This window comes from Mastigoproctus giganteus, chromosome 9, assembly GCF_048544385.1.
Source record: "Mastigoproctus giganteus isolate SK-2022 chromosome 9, ASM4854438v1, whole genome shotgun sequence".
In the NCBI taxonomy this organism is placed as follows: domain Eukaryota; kingdom Metazoa; phylum Arthropoda; class Arachnida; order Uropygi; family Thelyphonidae; genus Mastigoproctus; species Mastigoproctus giganteus.
The window spans coordinates 164,170,227-164,191,403 of NC_143583.1; the positions used below are offsets into that span (position 1 = coordinate 164,170,227).

At 36.0% G+C, this 21,177-nt stretch overlaps 1 protein-coding gene across 4 annotated transcripts in view; it reads left to right on the forward strand.

Annotated features, from left to right (window-relative positions):
- Positions 1–21,177, forward strand: part of LOC150080867 (histone-lysine N-methyltransferase EHMT2-like) — a 558,915-nt gene that overhangs the window by 171,890 nt on the left and 365,848 nt on the right. For all 4 annotated transcript variants that reach the window (XM_090381696.1, XM_090381697.1, XM_090381694.1 and 1 more), the window contains one exon: positions 2,788–2,894. In XM_090381696.1, the coding sequence (XP_090237822.1) occupies positions 2,788–2,894 (107 nt within the window). The remainder of the gene's footprint in view (positions 1–2,787; positions 2,895–21,177) is intronic.

Consider the following 21,177-nt stretch of genomic DNA (forward strand, 5'->3'; position numbering starts at 1 on the left):
TTTCCTGAAGAGCTTCACTCTGAAAATCCTTTACTCCGAAAATGTAGTTGGCGCTGTCAAAGATGTTTTCACGTCAAAAGTAAGAATCGTTTTTGTGGTCTCCAGGTTCCTGCCGTATTACCAGAACAACAAAAGGCATCGATTTATGACTACCTCTTCATTGATTTGTAACTACTGGTTAACGTCCTTGAACACAAAGTTACAGGAAATCCTTGGAGCCCATATTTTATCTTGATCTCTCACCTTACATTCAAAGTAGAGTTCATAGGCTTTTCTCACAAGTTGTGACATTGGTTCCACTGCGATTTTAATACTACTTCTCTGCAAATATAGCAAAAGCTATTACAATTTCTTAATTATGTTCTTATGTGCATGTATTTCATGTATGGTTGAGTTACGTGCACATAAGGACACAATTAAGAAAGTGTATGTTTTTATTTCTAATTTAAACACAGTTCACGATTTACACTTATGCGCACAACACTTGTTCACCTTGCTCTCTGAAACACACACACTTTTTGAAATGCCTGCGTGGTCTGGAACCCACTCATATATATATATGCTGGTAGAGAAGTTTCTATTGAACTCCATCGAAAGTTCTAGAACCTCCAAACCAGCCCAACCTTTCTTCTGCACGTTACAATATTCTACAATGTTCTGGACCATTCTTGAATGCTCTAGAAAGACAAGGAGAGCAATGGTGTCACCACCAAAGGGTATGATAAAAAAGAAATAGTCTACAGTTTTCAGTTAATTAATCTTTCCCATTGACATTCTAATATATCAGAAAGATACACAGTAATATTTTAAAAAATATTACAAAGTTTTAGATTGGTTAAAATCTGCAACAATTTGAAGAAAATCTCACAGAAATCTCACTCTATCAATGAAATCTAAGCATTTCTGCACTTAGATATCATGGATAGAGTGATAGATAATAAATTTTTTTGCGGTGATTTATATCTATTCAATTTAATAGGACTGTTGGTATTGCATTTAAATGGCATTTTAATATATAGAGGCAGTGTATTGTACTGGAATAGACTGCCACCCCGAGTGATTGACAATCTGATGAAATTTAAGAGACCAGATCCGTACTTTCTGGTGGTGAGATGAATATAATAAGAGTGGATTTGTGTGGATTCTCCCCCCCCCCCCCAAATGCAGTAAAAGTCTGACTTCCTTTGTATTTTGTTGTCTTTTACTAATATTAATCTATTGGTTGATATAGTGGTTAGTTAACAATCCTTAATAACAGTTGGACAGAGTTATTTCAGAAAATTTGTGAAAATTATTGAGATGCTTTGATACAATCCTAAACAAGTCTTCAATGTTGATGAAATGCATCTAAGGAGTAGCTGACTTTTCTTCTTCTGGGAGGCAATTTGCTTGAATTTCAAGTTGTTTTCCACTCCAAAGACAAAAACTTTGAAAGATTTTGCTAAAGCTAAGCTTTTTATAATTGAACTCAAACAGTAATGCTTATGTTACCAGAACCTTATTCCAGGAGTGGTTCTGCCAGCATTTCTGCCCAGCGGAAATGATTTGACAGTGACAGCATTGCAGATCATTGACAGTGCTCTACATCACACAGAGAATTTTGATGAGACAAATTAGTTTTGGGATGTAGCAATGAAATGACAAAGTCCATTTTCTCTCTGCAACCATAACATTGATATTACAGCCCATGGAGCAGAATGTGATTGCTAATTTCAGGCAGTACTACTGTATGATTGCATATTGAATGTTTGGATGCCACCAGTGAAGAAAGAATCCCACCAAGGGAATTTTTGTAAGGCAACAATGTTAAGAATAAAATCGGCAACATTGCAGTTATCTGAAATTAGCTCCTACTTTATTAATGCTACTTGGAGAAAGTTATGGCTTGAATGCATTGGCCAGTTTTTCTTAATTCCAAGAGGGGACCCAAAATATGCAGGAAAGGAATTAGTCCTCTGATGTTGAAGAACTGAAAATGCATATGTTGAAAAGCTCATCACTCAAGACCTGTTACAGTTTAGTGGATTCAAACTTCGGAGAGTTACCTGATGAAGAATTGGCAGGTTAAGAACCAAAGACTTCAATCACTGACAGATTCTTCAGTGACCTTAGGGGATCTCTCTACATTTGGGAGATGTTCCTCATACTGCTGATTTACCTTATAAGGATAAAAATCAGTTTTCACCAGTTTCTGTTGCAAGAGAGTCCTAAAAGGTGAATGATTCCAAGGATCCATAGCACTCAGCTTCTGGGTTTTAAATTCCTGTTTTATGAAGAGAGGTGACTGACCCTTCAAGGAGTAAAGTGATATGAACATTGTATGTTTAAATCAATAAAATTTTTAAATTAGTCTTTATTAGTGTTTATTTACCTAAAAAATTAGGTAAATAAACTTTATCTTTAGTACTCAAGTTTATGACTTGCCTATAAATGTTTATCATTATAATATGTGAGTGTGTTGCTCCATTTAAGGCTGAGCTGGACAGGTATTTGGAACGAATGGAGGTGTGAAATGGGAGTGGGTTTTTTTTTTTTTTTTTTTTGGCTGATGCTGCATAAGCTTGCTTTTTTGCATCATATGCCTGTACTAATGCTAATATCCATTATATCGTTATCCATTTCTAAGGTATCAATTATTGATTGCTACTACACATGAGAGAACTAATAGTTTAATAAACTTCATATTTATTCACAGTTATATACGTATGTTTACAAAGTCAAATAAAATTTTTGCTTTTCATTTTTTTCTGAAAAACTAATTCAAAATTTATATATGTACAATTTTAGCCCAAGGTGTTAACCCTAACCATAAATTTGAAGAACATGAAAATGATACAGCACTTCATATAGCAGCTGCTTCTGGACAGTTACTAACTGCACATCTCTTGATCCAGGTAAAAAACTTTTTTCGTTGCTATAAATGGTATAAAATATCCAAATAAGATGGCTTATTAGCATAGTTAACTTTAAAGTCTCCCCCCTCCATAGAAATACTTCTTTGCATGTTTTTGTTGTGATATGTAATTTAAGGGTAACCTCTTAGTATGGTGGCTGTTGTAAAATTATTTGGTGGTTTTTAAGTTTGTGTCACACGATTTCATAACCATTTTTACTTTAGCAGAATCTGAATGCATACACTAAGTAGTTGATTTTTCAATGAGTCAATGATTTTTCAGCTCCTCTTTGTAAGGACTGTTTTTGATCTCTCACTGCTTTAAATTTATATCAGTTTAGTTTTTGAGATTTTAGTTTTTACTGTTATGATTAGATATGTTTTTTTATTTTAATTTAGAGTAGTTCAAAAGTTAGCTTAAATTATACTTTTATCTGGTATCAGTACCATCTTGAAATGTCAACATTCCAAGAGTAGTAGATAAATATTCGTATTATAGTATTATAACTTACGATATTGGTAGTGGGAATTTTATTACAAGAATGCTTTGTTATTTGAAATTTATTGGAAAAATACTGTGGTGCTTTTGTTTTATAAGAGTACATTAGGTTCCTGATAACAGGAGATCAACGTCCAAATGCCACAGTCTACTTGAAAGTTGCTGCCAACCAGATTCATTCCTTTATGCTCACAGTTCTTTTATTATTAGTTCCAGAAGCATGAGTGTGGCTATACATACTTTGACTTTTTTCTAGTTGCCACCTCTTAACCTGATTGTGCATCTATCGGATGAAATGGAATGAATTTTGTTTGTAGCATAGATGTATTACTGTCCAGTCTGAGGCAACCATGGACAAGCACCCCTTTGGTACACTTTTGGCACTTTTTATGTCTATGCACTGGCAACTTAATGCTATCCTGAGAGCCAAAGGAAGTGCTTCTTGTATTAGGTAAGCATAAATAATAAGCTGATGACTTAGCATACATCATTTCACAAATATTACCAAATATTAAACCATATTTAAAATAGCTCACTGCAGGCTAAACAGAATTTTCCTTTATGAAGCATGAGTGCTTCTGGCACTAATCATGAATGATCAGTGCATTATCCTGCTACGTGCAACTATTACCAGATGAATAAACTGTGATCATAAAGGAATGTATCTTTTTGGCAGCAACTTTCAAGCAGACTGTGGCATTTTCCTTAGAATATAAATCGCATACAATAAATGGAGATATTTGGAGTTTCTTTAACCTGGTCTTTTTGGTAACTGAGTAGTCAGCTGACAAAAAAAAAATATATAAAATAATAATAAATATAAAGGTGGCATGGTAGGAAATATTAAAGAATGCACAAAAAAGTCCAGTTTGTAATTTTATTTATTAAAATTAATAAAAAAACTTTTTAATCTAATTAAAGAAAAGAAAATTATATAATTTATTAAAAAATGTAAATCTAAAATTTATTAAAAAATATAAAAATGTATACTCTATTGTACGTTGCCTTATATCAAGTTGACACGGTGTTTCTAATTTTTTTTTGGCAGATGTTTAAACATTTAATGAAAATCCTAATTTATATATTCTTGATTTTATGCCTATCTGAACCAATAAACAGATCACTTGAAATAAAAGCACATTAGTGTTTAGAATATTTATTATTAAGAGTTTAACATTCATAAGTTTTGTGGATGTTTTCTAATCTACTTCTTCAGTGATTGTAATCCTGCAGTTGTGCCATCATGAAATGCCAAAGTACCACTTTATTGCAAGTGATTTGATCAGGATAACCTGTGTAACATGCCGTTTTTAAATATTATGGCTCCACAAAGTAGTTATAAGTATAAGTTATAAGTATAAATAACTTATAGTTATAAGTTATTTGTCACCTTTTTTCACTTTCTTATTCCAAAGGTGTTTTTCCTTCTGCTTCGAAATTTGCTCATATCCAGCCAGTTCCTAAAAAGGGTGACAAATCCCTCCCATCCAATTATCGTCCCATTGCAATTACTTCTACTCTTTCTAAAGTAATGGAGAAATCAATTAACCGCCAACTCTTAAACTACCTAGAAACCTTCAGTCTGATCAACGATCACCAGTATGGATTCCGTCAATGTCGATCCACTGGTGATATTTTTGCTTATGTTACCCATTTATGGACTAATTCAATGGAAAGGTTCGGTGAAACGCAAGTAGTTGCCCTTGACATCTCAAAGGCTTTTGATCGTGTTTGGCATAAAGGTCTTCTAAACAAGCTTCCATCTTATGGTTTGCCAACTGTTTTTAGTAATTGGTTATCCAGTTTTCTCTCCGATCGCTCACTGAGGGTGATGGTAGATGGCTCTCTGTCTTCTAACTTCTCCACTAATGCCGGTGTCCCCCAAGATTCAGTTCTTTCCCCAACTCTTTTCCTCTTGTATATTAATGACCTTCTTCCATTGACTGGAAATCCTATCCATAGTTTTGCCGATGATAGCACATTGCATTCCACTTTCCATTTTGAGAAACCTTGTCCTGCTCAATCAGCTTCAACTTGTCGAAAATCTGCTACCAATTCCTTAAATGCCGATCTTCCGGTAATTCTCCAGTGGGGCAAAGACAACTTAGTTGATTTCAACCCTTCTAAAACTCAGTCTTGTCTTATATCTCGCAAAAATTATTCTTTTGCTCCTATGCTTATCTTTAGTGACACTCCGATTTCTAGGCAAAATGATATATCTCTTTTGGGGATTACCCTGACTTCTAATCTCTCTTGGCACAAGCACATTACAAATATTGCTTCCTCTGCATCTAAAAAACTTGGTTTTCTCTTTTGCTCTCGGCATTATTTTTCTTCCAAACAGCTGCTCACTCTGTATAAATCGCAAATCCGCCCTGCCATGGAATATTGTTCCCACATCTGGGATGGTGCCCCCAAAACCTCTCTCAGGCTTCTTGATTCCATTCAGAAGAGGGCAGTTAGGTTAATTAATGATTCATCTCTAACAGAGTCTCTCCACTCGCTTTCTCATAGACATACTGTTTCTGCTGCATGCCTCTTCTACAGATACTTCCATGGGCACTGTTCTTCTGAATTGGCTTCTATAATTCCCGCTCTCTCTTTCAAAACAGTCCGAACACGTGCCGCCACCAACCAGCATCCATTTACTGTCCAACTTCAAACCCACAGAACCAACTTTTCATCTTCCTCATTTATTTATTCAACTGGCATTTTCTGGAACAACCTTCCTTAATACGTATTTCCTGAAAATTACAATTTACAGAAGTTTAAGTCCAATGTCAACAAATATCTTCTTTCGTCTTCTCAACCTCCAACCCAAGCACGGTACTAAGTACTATATGTTCTAATACCTCTCGTGTTTGGGGTTCACATAAAAAAAAAAAAAAGTATGATTTCAAAATTATTTTACCCTGAACATTTACATTTTCATGTAAATGTTCAGGGTAGAATAAATTCTGCCTCCTTTATTGTAAGTTTCCTTATTCCCGTACTTTTAAACAAATGGCATCACCAAAAGATTAATCTTCTACTTATTTAAAAACTGAGAACAGCTATTGCACCATTTTGTAGAGGTTAATAGACCCCATCAGATTTCTTTAGACATGCTAGCTGATGAGGGACCATTAAATTAAGCCCCCAAAACAAACTGTCATAGCAGTACCCCATTTTTATAAGAAATGGCATATTAACCTTTTAGTGTTTTATAAGCAGTGTCACAAAAACTTTTTCGGCCTTCTTCCCTTTTGGATTCTAGAATTTATTGGTGGACCCTCAAAATAAAATATTTTGTTTTATTGTTCTCAGTAATAAAACATTGCAATCAGCAAACAAAAATATTTCAAAATTTTAACTCATACTCATTATAACTCAAAATTTGCACTTTCAAAATATGCAGATTTGAAAAATAAAATTAAAAATTTATATGCATTTCTGTTTGTACATAGTTTTCTTGATAAACATATATCTTTACTTCTGGAAATACCAGAGGGATATAAAAAAAATGCCTAACAACTTACCTTCCAGAATTTGTGTGAAGAGTAAGCATACCTTTTTTTGTTATGTAACTCACTTGTCGTGCAATAATGAGCAGAGTCAGCTCTCTCACAGATCGTCCACAGACTTGTCTGTGAACCCTAGGGTATCATGGACCAAGTTTGTAAGCCACTGATTTAAAGGCAGTTTAATACAAGGCAATGTAATATTTAGTTGAAGTACATTCTTCTTTGAACATCAAGACCATTTCATTTATTGCACGGGTAAATCCTACTGGCCACAAAAAAACAAGTGGACAGAATAACCTTTTGTTTTCATAATTTTCAAAAGGTGAAAATAGTATTAGTCGTTTTATAATTTTGAAATAGGTGTAACTTGTTTTATTGCTTAGAATGACCCTGGATTAAATTGACCTCAGATTTTCAAGTTTTCTGTAATAAATAGTGTTATTAAAATTTTAAGGATAATTTTTTCAAAAAATATTCTCAACACTGAGAATTTTCTTCCTATTCATTTCATATGATTTAAATAGACTGTGGAGTATTCCATGGATTTGGTACTCTAAATAAATTTCACAGTAACCCTTGGAGGTTACTCCAGCTGTTTTATTACATGCAAAGGGATTCATTTGTCTGCAACTTTGTGTCATTTTTCACTCAGCAGAACAAACATTGCCTTCATGGAAAATTTAACTGATATTAAACTATTTTCACCAAGTGGCCCTGCTAAAAGAATAATCTCCTTAAATAACTACAGGTAACCTAAAAGAAAGTAAGAAAGCAAGAAAACTTGAACTACAGACAAATTCATTTGCAAACTTCAGTGTTAATGCAATGATCTTCATGCTCACCTCATAACAGACTTTGCCTTAACAACAACAACAAGTTGCACAGGTGCTACACTGCATTTCAAGTAAATGGCATCTCCAATCATTAATCCAAAAAAAAAAAAAAAAAAAAAAAACCCCAATCCTTTACAATTTGAAAAACCATATCATGTAAAAATGTGTTTTACATTTAGGGAGGTGCAGAAATTAGGGATTAATCTGTAATAATGTAAGCTCATTAGTTTCGAGAGGACCCTTGGGATACTTCCACCACCTCAGGGTTAAGGTACTGTTTTGATATTGTAAAGGATTGGTTTTTTTTTTTTTTTTTTCAGAATTAAAATTTACTTTTGAAGAATTTAGATTTATTTCAAATATTTTTAAAGGTTGGGAAGTGGCTGTTAAGTTTTGCATCAAAAATGAGAAAGAGACAATTCTTCGTAAAGATTGTTGTATTTTGTATGTGTAAAGGAAATCAATTTCCAATGGAATAAAATAAATTGTATGCAAAATTGTTTGTCTGTTAATATGTATTTTTCTGGGGGGAGAGAGTTCATAACTTTCATCAAATTCTCAGTGGGAATCTGCCCCATGTCTTGTAGTGGTCTGTGACCCAGAAAAGGTTAAGAACCACTTCTAATGCATTTGTTCTCCTTTTGTTATCTATCGATTTGCATCTTAAAATTTTAGTTGTAGTCCCTTTTCCTAAAATTAAAACCTATGCCATTACTTTTAACATCTGCAATATCTGTTTTCATCTTCCCACTGAGTAATCACCTCCTGCTAATGGTTCCTCTGCTGTGAATCCTATGTCATATATTTCATGGTTAATGATCTGATCTAGAATATTCTTATCCCTAGTATTTTGCTAATATGCAGCTACAAATATTAATCATCTAGTTTATTTAAAATATTGTCCCCATGGGGAGTTTCTCTCCCACAATAAGGAGCAAATGTAAATCAGCCATTTTCCCATTTCATCTGGCTCTTGTCACACTATTCACAATATTCTTGTCTGTAATATCACCCACCCTTGCCTCTCCAAACTGTATTTTACTTCTGCATCCAACCACCTCATACCACACAGATTCTGTGTCAGCATATACAAGTTCTGAAACTAAGGAAGCTTTTGCCATTCTCAGGTTATTTTTGATGAGAAGCATGACCCATAACCAACCTTTCCTATTTTGTATATCATTACTAAATATGTTATAAACATTGTAGTGAAACTCACGATCCTCTTTCTGTATGATACTGCATATTCATCAGCCCTGTTAGTGCTAGTTTCTGTAATCAGGAGCTCAAATTCATTCATTTTATTAACAGTACTCCTGGCATTACTGTAAAACTAATTATGATTTAATACACAGTCATATTCCTTGAAGTTATTTGAACTTGTTTCTTTCCCTGGAATTAGTTTCTCAATAATTTGAAACAGCATCATTGATGTCACATCAAGCTCTGGTCTGTTTGCAGAAACAGACTAGAACTCTTGATGTATTCAAGTATCATTTTCACCATTGTCATTAGTATTAATAGTGGCAAATGATACAAGAAAGCAAAATTAAACAGCATCAACCAAAAAAAGAAAAAAAAATTCACATATCCATTCCCACCAATAGTTTGCCTAGTTCTTTCTTGAATTAATTCAAACTAACCACTTCCACAATGATGGACGGAAGCTTGTTCCAACAATCAACCACCTATTGGCTGAAGGCATACTTCCGCACATCTATTCTGCAACCATCCTTCTTCAATTTGAATATATGTCCCATCATGTGCATAGTCCTCCATCAGCATTGTGTTTGCTCAAGCCATTTCAAAGCCTTAAAACACTTCAGCCAACTCATCTCTCAGGTCCCTAGTCTTTTACAAGGTGATCTGATTGAGGGGCAGGTACAATTTGCAGAATTCAAGCCTTTCTTGGTAAGAGAATCCCTTTGTTCCCCTCACCAATCTCATTACCCTTCTGTAAACCCATTCCAGCAGATCTGCTTGGCGCACGATAGCCTTAGATGCTGATGCGCCATTAAACCTCCAATAACCAACCAATCCAGCAGATCTACATCCTTCCTAAAATGAAGCCCCCCAGACCTGTATGTAGTACTCATGTAGCCTGACCGTTGCTTTATACAATGGGGTAATCACCTCCTTATCCCTACTAGAAAAATTCCTGTATATGTCATTGACAAAATCCCACGAGCTCTGGAAGCCTAAATGCACTGTTCAAATAACTTCATATCAGACCACACAGTTAATCTATTCAATTATATTAATAGATCCTTTTCATTTTCCACTATCCTGAAGTTAGTACCACACATTTTATACCTTACTCTGGGATTACTACTAACTATATGCAATACCTTGCATCTTGTTGCAGCAGCTGACCATTGATTGCTGTCCTTAACCACTCTGCCAACCTTTGTATGATCCTCAACCATTAAGCTTGATATTCAGCCCCAGGGGCTCACATTTGGTGAGTATGGGCTTGGCACACCTAGGGTCCTGAGCTGGATATCCACCAGCAGATCTACTTGGCACACGATAGCCTTAGATGCTGATGCACCATTAAACCTCCAATAACCAACCAATCCAGCAGATCTACATCCTTCCTAAAATGAAGCCCCCAGACCTGTATGCAGCACTCATGTAGCCTGACCGTTGCTTTATACAATGGGATAATCACCTCCTTATCCCTACTAGAAAAATTCCTGTATATGTATATCTATTCAATTATATTAATAGGTCCTTTTCATTTTCCACTACCCTGAAGTTAGTACCACACATTTTATACCTTACTCTGGGATTACTACTAACTATATGCAGTACCTTGCATCTTGTTGCAGCAGCTGACCTTTGATTGCTGTCATTAACCACTCTGCCAACCTTTGTATGATCTTCAAACATTAAGCTCGATATTCAACCGCAGGGGCTCACATTTGATGAGTGGGCGTGGCACACCCAGGGTCCTGAGCTGGACCCTTGGCACACCCATCATCATTCTTCTTTTTCTTGGTGACTCCTTTCTACTTCCAACTCTTGTTCTCTCTCTTTGTTTTTTGGCTGGTGCAGCATAAGCCTTAGGCTTCCTTGAACCATATGGCTAATAATAATAATAATGCCCCCGTCAATATTATTAACGAATACAGAAAACAACAATGGGGGCCCAACACCAAGCCCTGTGGGACTCCACTAATAAGAGTAGTGTCCAATAATAACCACTCTGTCTTCTCCCACTCAACCATCCTTTTATCGATAGCAGTAGCTTGCCCTTAATGCCACTGCTCCAATTTGTACAACAGTCATTTATATTAAACAGTATCAAAAGCTTTCCTGATATCCGAGTATATGATATTAAATTATTTTTTGCATCCAGTTCCTTTGTCACTGCATCATAGTATCCAATCAAATTGGTCAGACAAGGTCTCCCCTTCTGTGACTGAAGTATAACTGCACTCTTTTTTTTTAGATGGTCCTGCATTACTTCGTTAACCACGACTTTAAAAAGGATAGGTGGAATAGGACCAGGGTATGTCTGCCAGGGGCAAAGGTTGATGACGTTGTAGAGCGGATATCATCTTTAAGGGCACAAAAGGTGATATAGTTGTACACGTTGGCACTAATGATATTAAGAGTAGGAGACCGGCGGAATTACTTAACAAGTACAGGTCACTGTTGAAAAAAAGCCGTGAATTAGGGTTGAATTTGAAAGTGTCTGCAATTCTGCCCAGACATGATAGGAGGGAGTATATGATGAGAGCACTGTCGATCAATTCGGCCCTTGAAAGATTGTGCAAGGCTCAAGGGGTAGAATTTTTTTCAGCCTGGTCTGTACTTGTTAACAGGAGAGACTGCTTCTACACGGATGGGATACACTTAAATAGAAAGGGTGCAAGAATGTTTGCTGATGCTATCGAGGCAGTGTTAGGTGGGTCGGAAAACTGCTAGATTGGGGGATACAAGGACTAATAGATTAACAGTAGCCACTGGCAGAGGTGAAAGTGATTCTTGCACTGCTTCTATTGGAATGAGCAACAGCCTGGAAAATAAGATGCAGGCTATTTCAGAGACTGCTGGGAATCATTGGGGGTACAAGTAAACACATGGGTTGTGTTAGGGTAGCTAAGAAAAAGAACAGGTCCATGTATACTTGTGTGTACACCAATGCTAGGAGTTTAGTAAATAAATTTGATGAATTTGAGGTATTGCTCAAAACATCAAAGGCAGATATTGTTGGGATTTCAGAGACGTGGTGTCACACAGATATAAGGAATGCAGAACTGGAATTTGGGGATAGACAGGATAGGAAGTGAAGAGGGGTTATGCTATTAGTTAAGAAATACATAAAATCCAAGGAAGTGAAGCCAGTCGACATTGCTGGACAGTGCAGTGTTGAGTCAGTTTGGTGTGACATAAGCATTGGGAGATCAAAATTGAGAGTAGGAGTGTGCTATAGGCCTAATGACTCTGATGAGTATAATAAGAAACTGTACAGGGAAATAGTGGGCCAGTAAATCAGAGAGTCTTATAATGGGGGATTTTAATTTCCCAGATATTGACTGGAATTTGGGGGCTGGTCACTCACACACTAGCAAGGCTTTTGTGGATTTATTGGATGATTGTTTTCTACATCAGCACGTTCGGGAGGCAACTAGAGGGAGTAATACTCTTGATTTGATTATCAGTAGTGATTCTTCATGCATTAAGAATCTGCAGATAAATGAATCACTAGGTGGCAGTGATCACAGTGTGCTGAAGTGGTTAGGGAAGGGTTATTGCTTTCGTAAAGGCGACTACGATGGACTGAGACAGTATTTAAATTCTATACAGTGGGACCAACTGATGATGTTACCAACAGCAAATTCAAAATGGGAAGCATTCAAAGAACTTATCTTGGAAGCTACTAGGCTTTATATACCAACTAAGAAATATTGTTCAAAGTTTAGGCCTAAATGGATGTCAGATGAACTAATGAGACATATGGCAGAGAAGAAAAATGCATGGAATACATACAAATTAACACGTGACACAGAAGCCTATGATAGATACAAGTTGATCTGTAACGAAGTTACAAAGTAGGTTAGGCAGGCAAAGGCAGATTATGAGATATCTTTGGCAAGGGATGCAAAGAAAAACAGCAAAGTGTTCTTTACTTATGTAAACTCTAGAAGGAAGGGGATGAATCAGATTGGTCCACTTGATATCGATGGGTCAACTGTTGATGATCCTGCTCAGGTAGCTAACAAACTAAATGAATATTTTGCATCGGCATTCACACATGAGGAGTCATTCAGTGAGGGGAATGCCAGAGGTGTATTCAACTCTGGCAGTAAGCTAGAGAATCTTGTAATCTCTGAGAGTAAAGTGGAAGAGAAATTGTTGAAGATAAACACAAGAAAGGCACCTGGGGTGGATGGGATCTATCCAGTTATATTAAAGGAGGCAGCAAAGGAAGTAAGCAAACCCTTAGCCATAATTATGAGAGCTTCCTTGGACTCAGGGGAGGTACCCATGGATTGGAGATGTGCAAAAAAAAAAAGTAAAGTAAAGTGCAGCCATTATCAACCCACTGCAGGGTGGAAGCCTCCTCAACAATTCATGCTGAGGGAAATGGACCATTATCTGCCACGCTGGTCCAGTGCGGGTTGGCAGATCGACCGTATTCAGCAGTCAGGGGCTTGAACCCCGGTCTACTCAAAGAGCGTGTGCTACTGCACTCCCGCTCCTGCCCACTCGGCTACGGAGGCCGTTACAATGTGCAAATGTAACCCCAATTCACAAAGGAGGATCAAAGGATAACACAAGTAATTATAGACCTGTGAGTTTAACTTCTGTTCCCGGAAAATTAATGGAGGCACTGGTTAAAGAAGCACTGCAGGATCATCTAGACAAGACCTCAGTTATAGCTCGGACACAGCATGGTTTTGTTAAGGGGAAGTCTTGCCTGACCAATTTGATTGGATACTATGATGCAGTCACAAAAGAACTGGATGCAGGGAATAACTTTGATATTATATACTTGGATCTTAGAAAGGCTTTTGATACTGTTGCACATGGAAGACTGCTGCACAAATTGGAGCAGTGTGGCATTGGAGGCAAATTGCTGCTATGGATAAAGGGTGGTTGAGGGGAGAAGACAGAGAGTGGTAATCAATGGACACTGCTCATCGTGGACTAATGTTATTAGTGGAGTCCCTCAGGGTTCAGTATTGGGTCCATTATTGTTTTCTGTATTTATAAATGATATTGATGATGGTATATCAAGCTTAATATCCAAGTTTTCAGACGATACGAAGGTTGGCAGGGTTGTCAAGGACACTACTGGCACTATGCTGCTGCAACAGGATCTGGAAAGGTTGAGCAGATCGGCTTTGAGGTGGCAAATGAAGTTTAACATTGACAAATGTATAGTACTACATGTGGGAAACAGCAACCCCAGAGCAACGTATCAACTCTGTGGTACTACACTGACAGTGGTAGAGAATGAAAAGGACCTGGGGGTGGTTGTGCAGGCAGATATGAAGTTCTCTGAGCAGTGCAGATGGGCTGCAAGAGTAGCTCATGGTGTATTGTGAATGATATATAGGAATTTTTCTAGCAGGGATAAGGAAGTGATTATTCCCTTGTATAAGGCAATGGTCAGACCACACCTAGAGTAGATCTATATCCTTCTTACCTAGAGTAGATCTATATCCTTCTTGAAATGAGGCCTCCCGGCCTGTATACAGGCCTGGAGGCCTCATTTCAAGAAGGATATAGATCTGCTGGAACGATACAGAGAAGGGCAACAAGAATAGTGAATAGAACAAAGGGGTGCTCTTACGAAGAAAGGCTTAGGTTTTGCAAATTACAGTCTGGAGACTAGGCACCAGCGAGGTGATCTGATAGAGGTGTATAAAGCCTTGAATGGTTTGAGCATGCTCAATGCTGATGGGATTCTTCCTCTTGCTCAGAATAATCACCTGACAGGGCATAAATTCAAATTGAGGAAAGACAGATGTAGGATAGACATGCGGAAATTTGCCTTTAGCCAGCGGGTGGTTGGTTGGTGGAACAGACTTCCATCCCTTGTCGTGGAAGTTGATAGCCTAAATAAGCTTAAGGCTCAGCTGGACAGGTATTTCGAACGAACAGAGGGGTGAAGTGGAAATGGTTATTATTTTTTTTTTATTTATTTATTTATTTTTTATTTTATTATTATTATTATTTTTTTTTTTATTTTGGCTGATGCTGCATAAGCTTGCTTTTTTGCATCAAATGCCTCTACTAATGCTAATAACTGCACTCCTTTTTAGATGGTCCTGCATTACTTTACTTTAACCACGACTCCATTATTTTCCCTGTGACAAAAGAGGATGAACATAAAAAAGGCTTCTGGGTCAGATGGAATCTATCCAATTATATTAAGGGAAGCAGCAAAGGAGGTAAGCAAGCTCTTAGCCATAATTAGGAGAGCATCCTTGGATACAGGGGAGGTCCTTGTGGACTGGAGATGTGCAAATGTATCCCCAATTCACAAAGGAGGATCAAAGGGTGACATGAGTAACAGACCTGTTAGCTTAACTTCTGTTCCAGGGAAAATAATGGAGTCAGTGGTTAAAGAAATAGTGCAGTCTTGTCTAACTGATCTGATAGGTTACTATGATGCAGTGACCAAGGAACTGGATGCATAAAATAATTTTGACATCATATACTTTAATTTCAGGAAGGCTTTTGAACTGTTGCACATAAAACACTGCTGTACAAACTGGAGCAATGGGCATTAAGGGCAAGTTACTGCTGTGGATAAAGTGATGGTTAAGTGGAAGAGGACAGAGTGGTTATCAATGAGCACTGCTCTTCATGGACTAATGTTATCAGTGGAGTTCCTCAGGGTTCAGTGCTGGGCCCATTGTTGTTTTCAGTATTTATCAAAGATATTGATGAAGGTATATCAGGCTTAATGTCTAAGTTTGCAAGTGATACAAAGGTTGGCAGATTTTTTAACGACAGTCATCAGGGTGAGCTACTGCAATAAAATCTAGGTTCATTTAATCATTGGGCTGAGAAATCGCAGTTGAAGTTTAACATTGACTAATGCGAGGTACTTCACATGGGTAGCAGTAACCCTAGAGTAACTTCTCAATTGTGTGGTACTACACTCAGGGTAGTAGAAAATGTAGAAGACCTGGAGGTAATTGTGCAGTCAGACATGAAATTCTCTGAGCAGCCTGTGGGAGATCTGATTGAGGTGTTTAAAGCCTTGAATTGATTGAGTAAGCTGAATATTAACGGTATTCTTCCTCTTTTCTGAGACTACACAAAAAGTGGGATACATTTAAGTTGAAGGATGGTTTTAGGATAGATGTGCAGAAGTTTGCCTTCAGCTAGTGGGTGGTTGATTGTTGTAACAGACTTCTATCTGTTGTTGTAGTGGAGGGATTGAATAAATGCAAGGAAGGACTAGACAAATTCTTGTAGAGTATGGATGGGTGAACTGGTTTTTTTTTTGCTTGATACTATATAAACTTGCTTTCTTGCATGATTTGCCATTACTATGCTGTATAGAATTTAAAAATTGTCTGAGATCACTGTAGGCTCCTTTGTGAAAGCAAAAACTTTTCACCATTACTTTTGATGGTAGTTACATTTTTAAATAAATCCCAAATCAATATGCTGTGATCACTGCCGCCACCTATTTGTTCCTTTATCTACAGATTCTTAATGCATGAAGAATTACTGCTGATAATCAAATCAAGAGTATTGTTCTCTCTTGTTTTCTCCCTAGCATGTTGCTGTAGAAAATATCATCCAGTAAATTCATAAAAGTCTTGCTAGATAAGTTGTGTATCTGTATTACCCCCCACCACCTAAAAGTTTCCTTGAACCTTTAGGCATCTTCAGTGATACAGTCTGTCCTCGTATAGCACGATAGTTGCGTTCCTAGAAACCCTCGTGCAATGCAAAATCGTGCAATATAAACAACAGGCCCTATGGGAAAAGTGGGGTTAGGTGCCGACCACCCAAGATTGAACACACATTTGGAACCAAAACATTACCAAACACAATAAATAATCGGGTAATTTTAATCGTTATAAAATACTTACGTATTTCATAACGATTAAAATACGTAATAAAAATAATATTATATTATAATAAAGTATTTTTAGTATTTTTTAATGCTAAAAAAGTATTTTTTACGGGTAAAATACGTATTTTATTCGTAAAAAAATTATTATATTAAATAAAATAGTCGTAATAAAATACTTACGTATTTTATAATACGTAAGTCGTAATAAAATATTGCTAATGCTTTTGCTTCTATCGTAAGCACACTTGTTTTTTGTTCGATTTTCTATCCAAACAGATGACAGCCGTTCCATCTCTTCCAATTCTTGTCTTAATCTAATGGATTTTAATTACACTTTGAGTTGTTCCCGCTATGAAAGTTGTTTTTATTTTCTCTGCATTCTTTGTAATTCTCTGCGTTGCCTCATTTAGGTCTGTAGCACGTGCAATATCACATGGGCTTTCATTTCGCTCAAAGCGTTTCACAATTTCATATTTTTTCTCTATCGACAGAAGCGGACTGGCCATAAGTCTTACGGGGGAAACTGCGGTGGGCCAGAGGCCGGTGTGATTTTGGCCATAAACCGTATTATGAGGCCACTACAAATTTTCCCGGGTAAAAATTTTTGACCCAGTCCGCCTCTGTTTATCGATATTGCTTCTTTTTTTTTCTCTCTGAATCTGCAGTATCTTAGCCAGGACGCTTCCTTTTCACACCTTTTAAGTATTTTACTAATTTTTAGGGAATAAAGCAAAATTACAAGATGAGGAGGCACGCTTGATATACATAAACAAAGCTGCGCGCGTGTAGCAACTGAATAAACAACACCGTAAAGGCCGAGATACACTATTAACACCTCACATTTTACTAAAGCACATTTCTGGGGGTTACTACCATAAAACAATAAAAACAATTTCCATTTGCGTTTCTGCTAGTGCAATCTGTTATAAACTGGTAGTAAACTCCATCTAATTGCATTTGCTATTATATCGATAACTGGAATTGTGTTGGTTTTTTACGTTATTATGGTGAAATGTGTTTCCCCTTCACTGATATAAAACACATAAATACATTTTCAGAATCTTCTTCATTCCTATCGTGTTGCGTTCAGTTGGGGTGATTCCGCGTTCGACTGCCATTTCTTGTAACAATTAACACAAAGGCGAATCGTGCATAAGCGAATTCGGTTCGTGTTATATAAGATAACGTTCCCCTATTTATAAATCGTGTATGATCGAATTCGTGTAATGCAAACACGTGTTATACGAGGACCGACTGTACTGAGAAAAACCCGTTGCACCATCTTTGTTCAAATATATTTCCTTTCTACAAAATCGAACTAAAGAATCTGTTTTTTTAACACAAGAACACACTCACTAATGAGCAACACGTTGATGCTAGAACTGTATATTTGAATTAAATTTAATTTTGCTACCCTTTTATGTCATTATATGTAATATTCATATATGTTCTAAACATGTTTGCATTTCAGGTTTTTTTTATATATATATATATGTTTTTTTTTTTTTTCCCCCATTCTATTTGTTCATTTTCTTTTTGCCTCTAGATCACTAGTCACTAGTACTTAAGATCACTCCACACCACAATCTATACTATTTATCCTTTCCAATTTTCATATATTTTTCTTTATAATATTGCTGTTGAGGGAAATTAGTATAGATATATAATTACTCTCTCACATCTCTTATAATGTAGATGAAGCTTTCGGGTTTAGTTAAGACCATTTAGCAATCCCTAATTCCACTTTTATAATTAAACATTACATGATTGATGTATATATTTTAATGCAAGTGTGAAAAATACATTTTAATCCTAAATTTAACATTCGTACATCAGACTTTCCCCAGTTAGTGTTATAATGAAATGATAATTGATATTGGATAATAATACCCACTTGAAAGCAGAATAACCATGACATGTCTATATACTGTATATGGACATGCCAACTAAATAAGACATAATTTTGAAATACAGTCAGAACTCTATATAACGAAATTGATTGTTCGCTTGAAAAACTTAGTTAAACAGAAATTTCGTTACAGAGAAATATGACCTTTTCAACAATGAAAAATACTGTAATTCAACATTCAGAAATATAGTAAAAGATGGAAAATAAATCAGAAATAAGTGGGAATGAATAAATTTTCTAACGTTTCAAACAATTAATTTATTAATGCATATATATTAAGAAATAACTATATAAGAAATAACTATGTACATGATGGTGCAGAATATATTTGTACACTTTTAAGAATTATTTCGTTAAATATTTGGTTATTTTTTGTTGTTCACTGGATTTTATAGTCCATCGTTGATAAAAATGTTTGTATTTGTTTAAACACTCAAATATATTTTCTGGCATGTTGAAGGCCTCGACGCAAACTTTCAAATGCTGCCAACATTTGATGTTTGGTAGGTTTAATATTGCCCTCATTTCCATCTAACCGAATGCTGATATTGTCACTAGTTCTTTGAACATTTTTCAATATGTTGGAGTCACTCGGATATTCGGCTACTATGACATCATTATCGACTACTTAAAATTATTCAAGAACAATTTCTCCACTGATCAAACCTCTTGCTTCGAGCTCTTCCCAAGAAACCTGCTTTTGCAAAACGATTCTTAATCATTGTTTCCATTTCCATCACATCTTGACTCTAATCTTTCGCCAAATCTGATGTGCACATCCGCAAATCTATAACAAAATCTATAGGTTGGCCGGTTTCTATTCTCAGTATAATTTTTTTCAGTATGCACTTTCAGTAATACATTTTCATATTCTTGATAATATCTTGGTCCATTGGATGCAGTTTAGACAAGGTATTTGGAGGGAAGAAAACAAGCTTCACACTTTTAAGTTTCAAAATTACCAATTGAAGATGGGCAGGGCAGTTGTCGACAATCAATGTGATTTTTCTGTTTTCTTTCATCATCTTTCTATCGAAATTTAAAATCCACTGTTCAAAAATTTCACTTGTCATCTAAGCTTTTTTGTTGCAGTTGTAGTCCAACTCTAACGACTTTACTCCTTTGAAACCTTGGGGTTGTTTACTTTTGCCTATTACCAAAAGCTTCAGTTTTCATTACTAGCCATATTTGCACCAACCAAGACTAATTCTCTCCTTGCTAATTTACCACCTAAGTAATTATCACCTTTAAAAGTCAGTGTCTTGTTCTGCAAACATTTGAAAAATAGATCTGTTTCATCAACGTTGAATATGTCTTTGGGCTCGTAGTCCTCCACAATTTTTTTCAAATTGTTTTTTTCTGATGGGTGCAGTCTTCTTCCATTACAACTCCACTTTCACTAGAAATAACTTTTTCGAGTAAGCCATGACACTTTTTAAATTTGTCCACGCAACCAGAACTGGCTCGGAATGTTTTCTGCCCAGAAAAGATGCGTACTCCATAGCCTTTTCTTTTATTAATAGCCCTGGAATCGGCATGTTTTGGTCTTGAATCAACTTCACCCACTTAATAACGGCTTTATCTACATATAATAATCATACAGGCATAATTTCGCATGCTTCCGACTGGGTTCCGTTTCCTCAAACAGTTTGAGAATCGAAACACAGTTTTTCTGAATGGTTGACACACTGCTGACACAGATACCAAGTTTTAAAGCAATTTTTTTTTTTTTTTTTTTTTTTTAACACCCTGATATATACAAATGTGCCTTAATCTTTGCTAAGTTGACCACGTGACTTTTCAGTAGAGTAGAGTTTTCGGTTGTATAGGTTTTACAGGCAACTCGTAAAAACTCTTCTCAGTTGTGTATAGGTTTTACAGGAAACAGTAAATTATGGAAATTTTAGCTCTTAATTGTGCTCTTAAGAATTAATCCCTTTAGCTCTTAAAAGCTAAAGGGATTAAATCTTAATCCTTTTAGCTTATTAATTTGTGCTTTCTACAGCATCAGCCATATTGCTTAAAGGGCAGAGGTGTGAATAATGCATACCCAGGTCTTTCGAAATTAGTTTGTTATATGGAAATTTTCTTTGTTATATGGAAACTATTTTCGATGTAATGACCAAGGGGTAATCAAAAAAATTTGCTAAATACAAAAGTTCGCTATAGGGAAGTTCATTAAAGAGATGTCCGACTAATTATAAACCAAAAATAATTATAAAATTAATTCTAAATGCCATCTTTACACATTGATAGGCACTTCATCTGTACACTCCATCAATGCATAAATAATAAGTAATTATCTTAACTCTGTTTCTGTGCACCCTACACTAGTATTTCATAGAGCTGATCATGAAATTTATTGAATTTGTGATAGTTATAATATTTATGAAATTTATTTTGGAATTTATGATAGTTATTGCTATCTAATGTCAACTATCATCATTTCACTGTAATATTAACTGGAGCTGATCTGATGTATCTA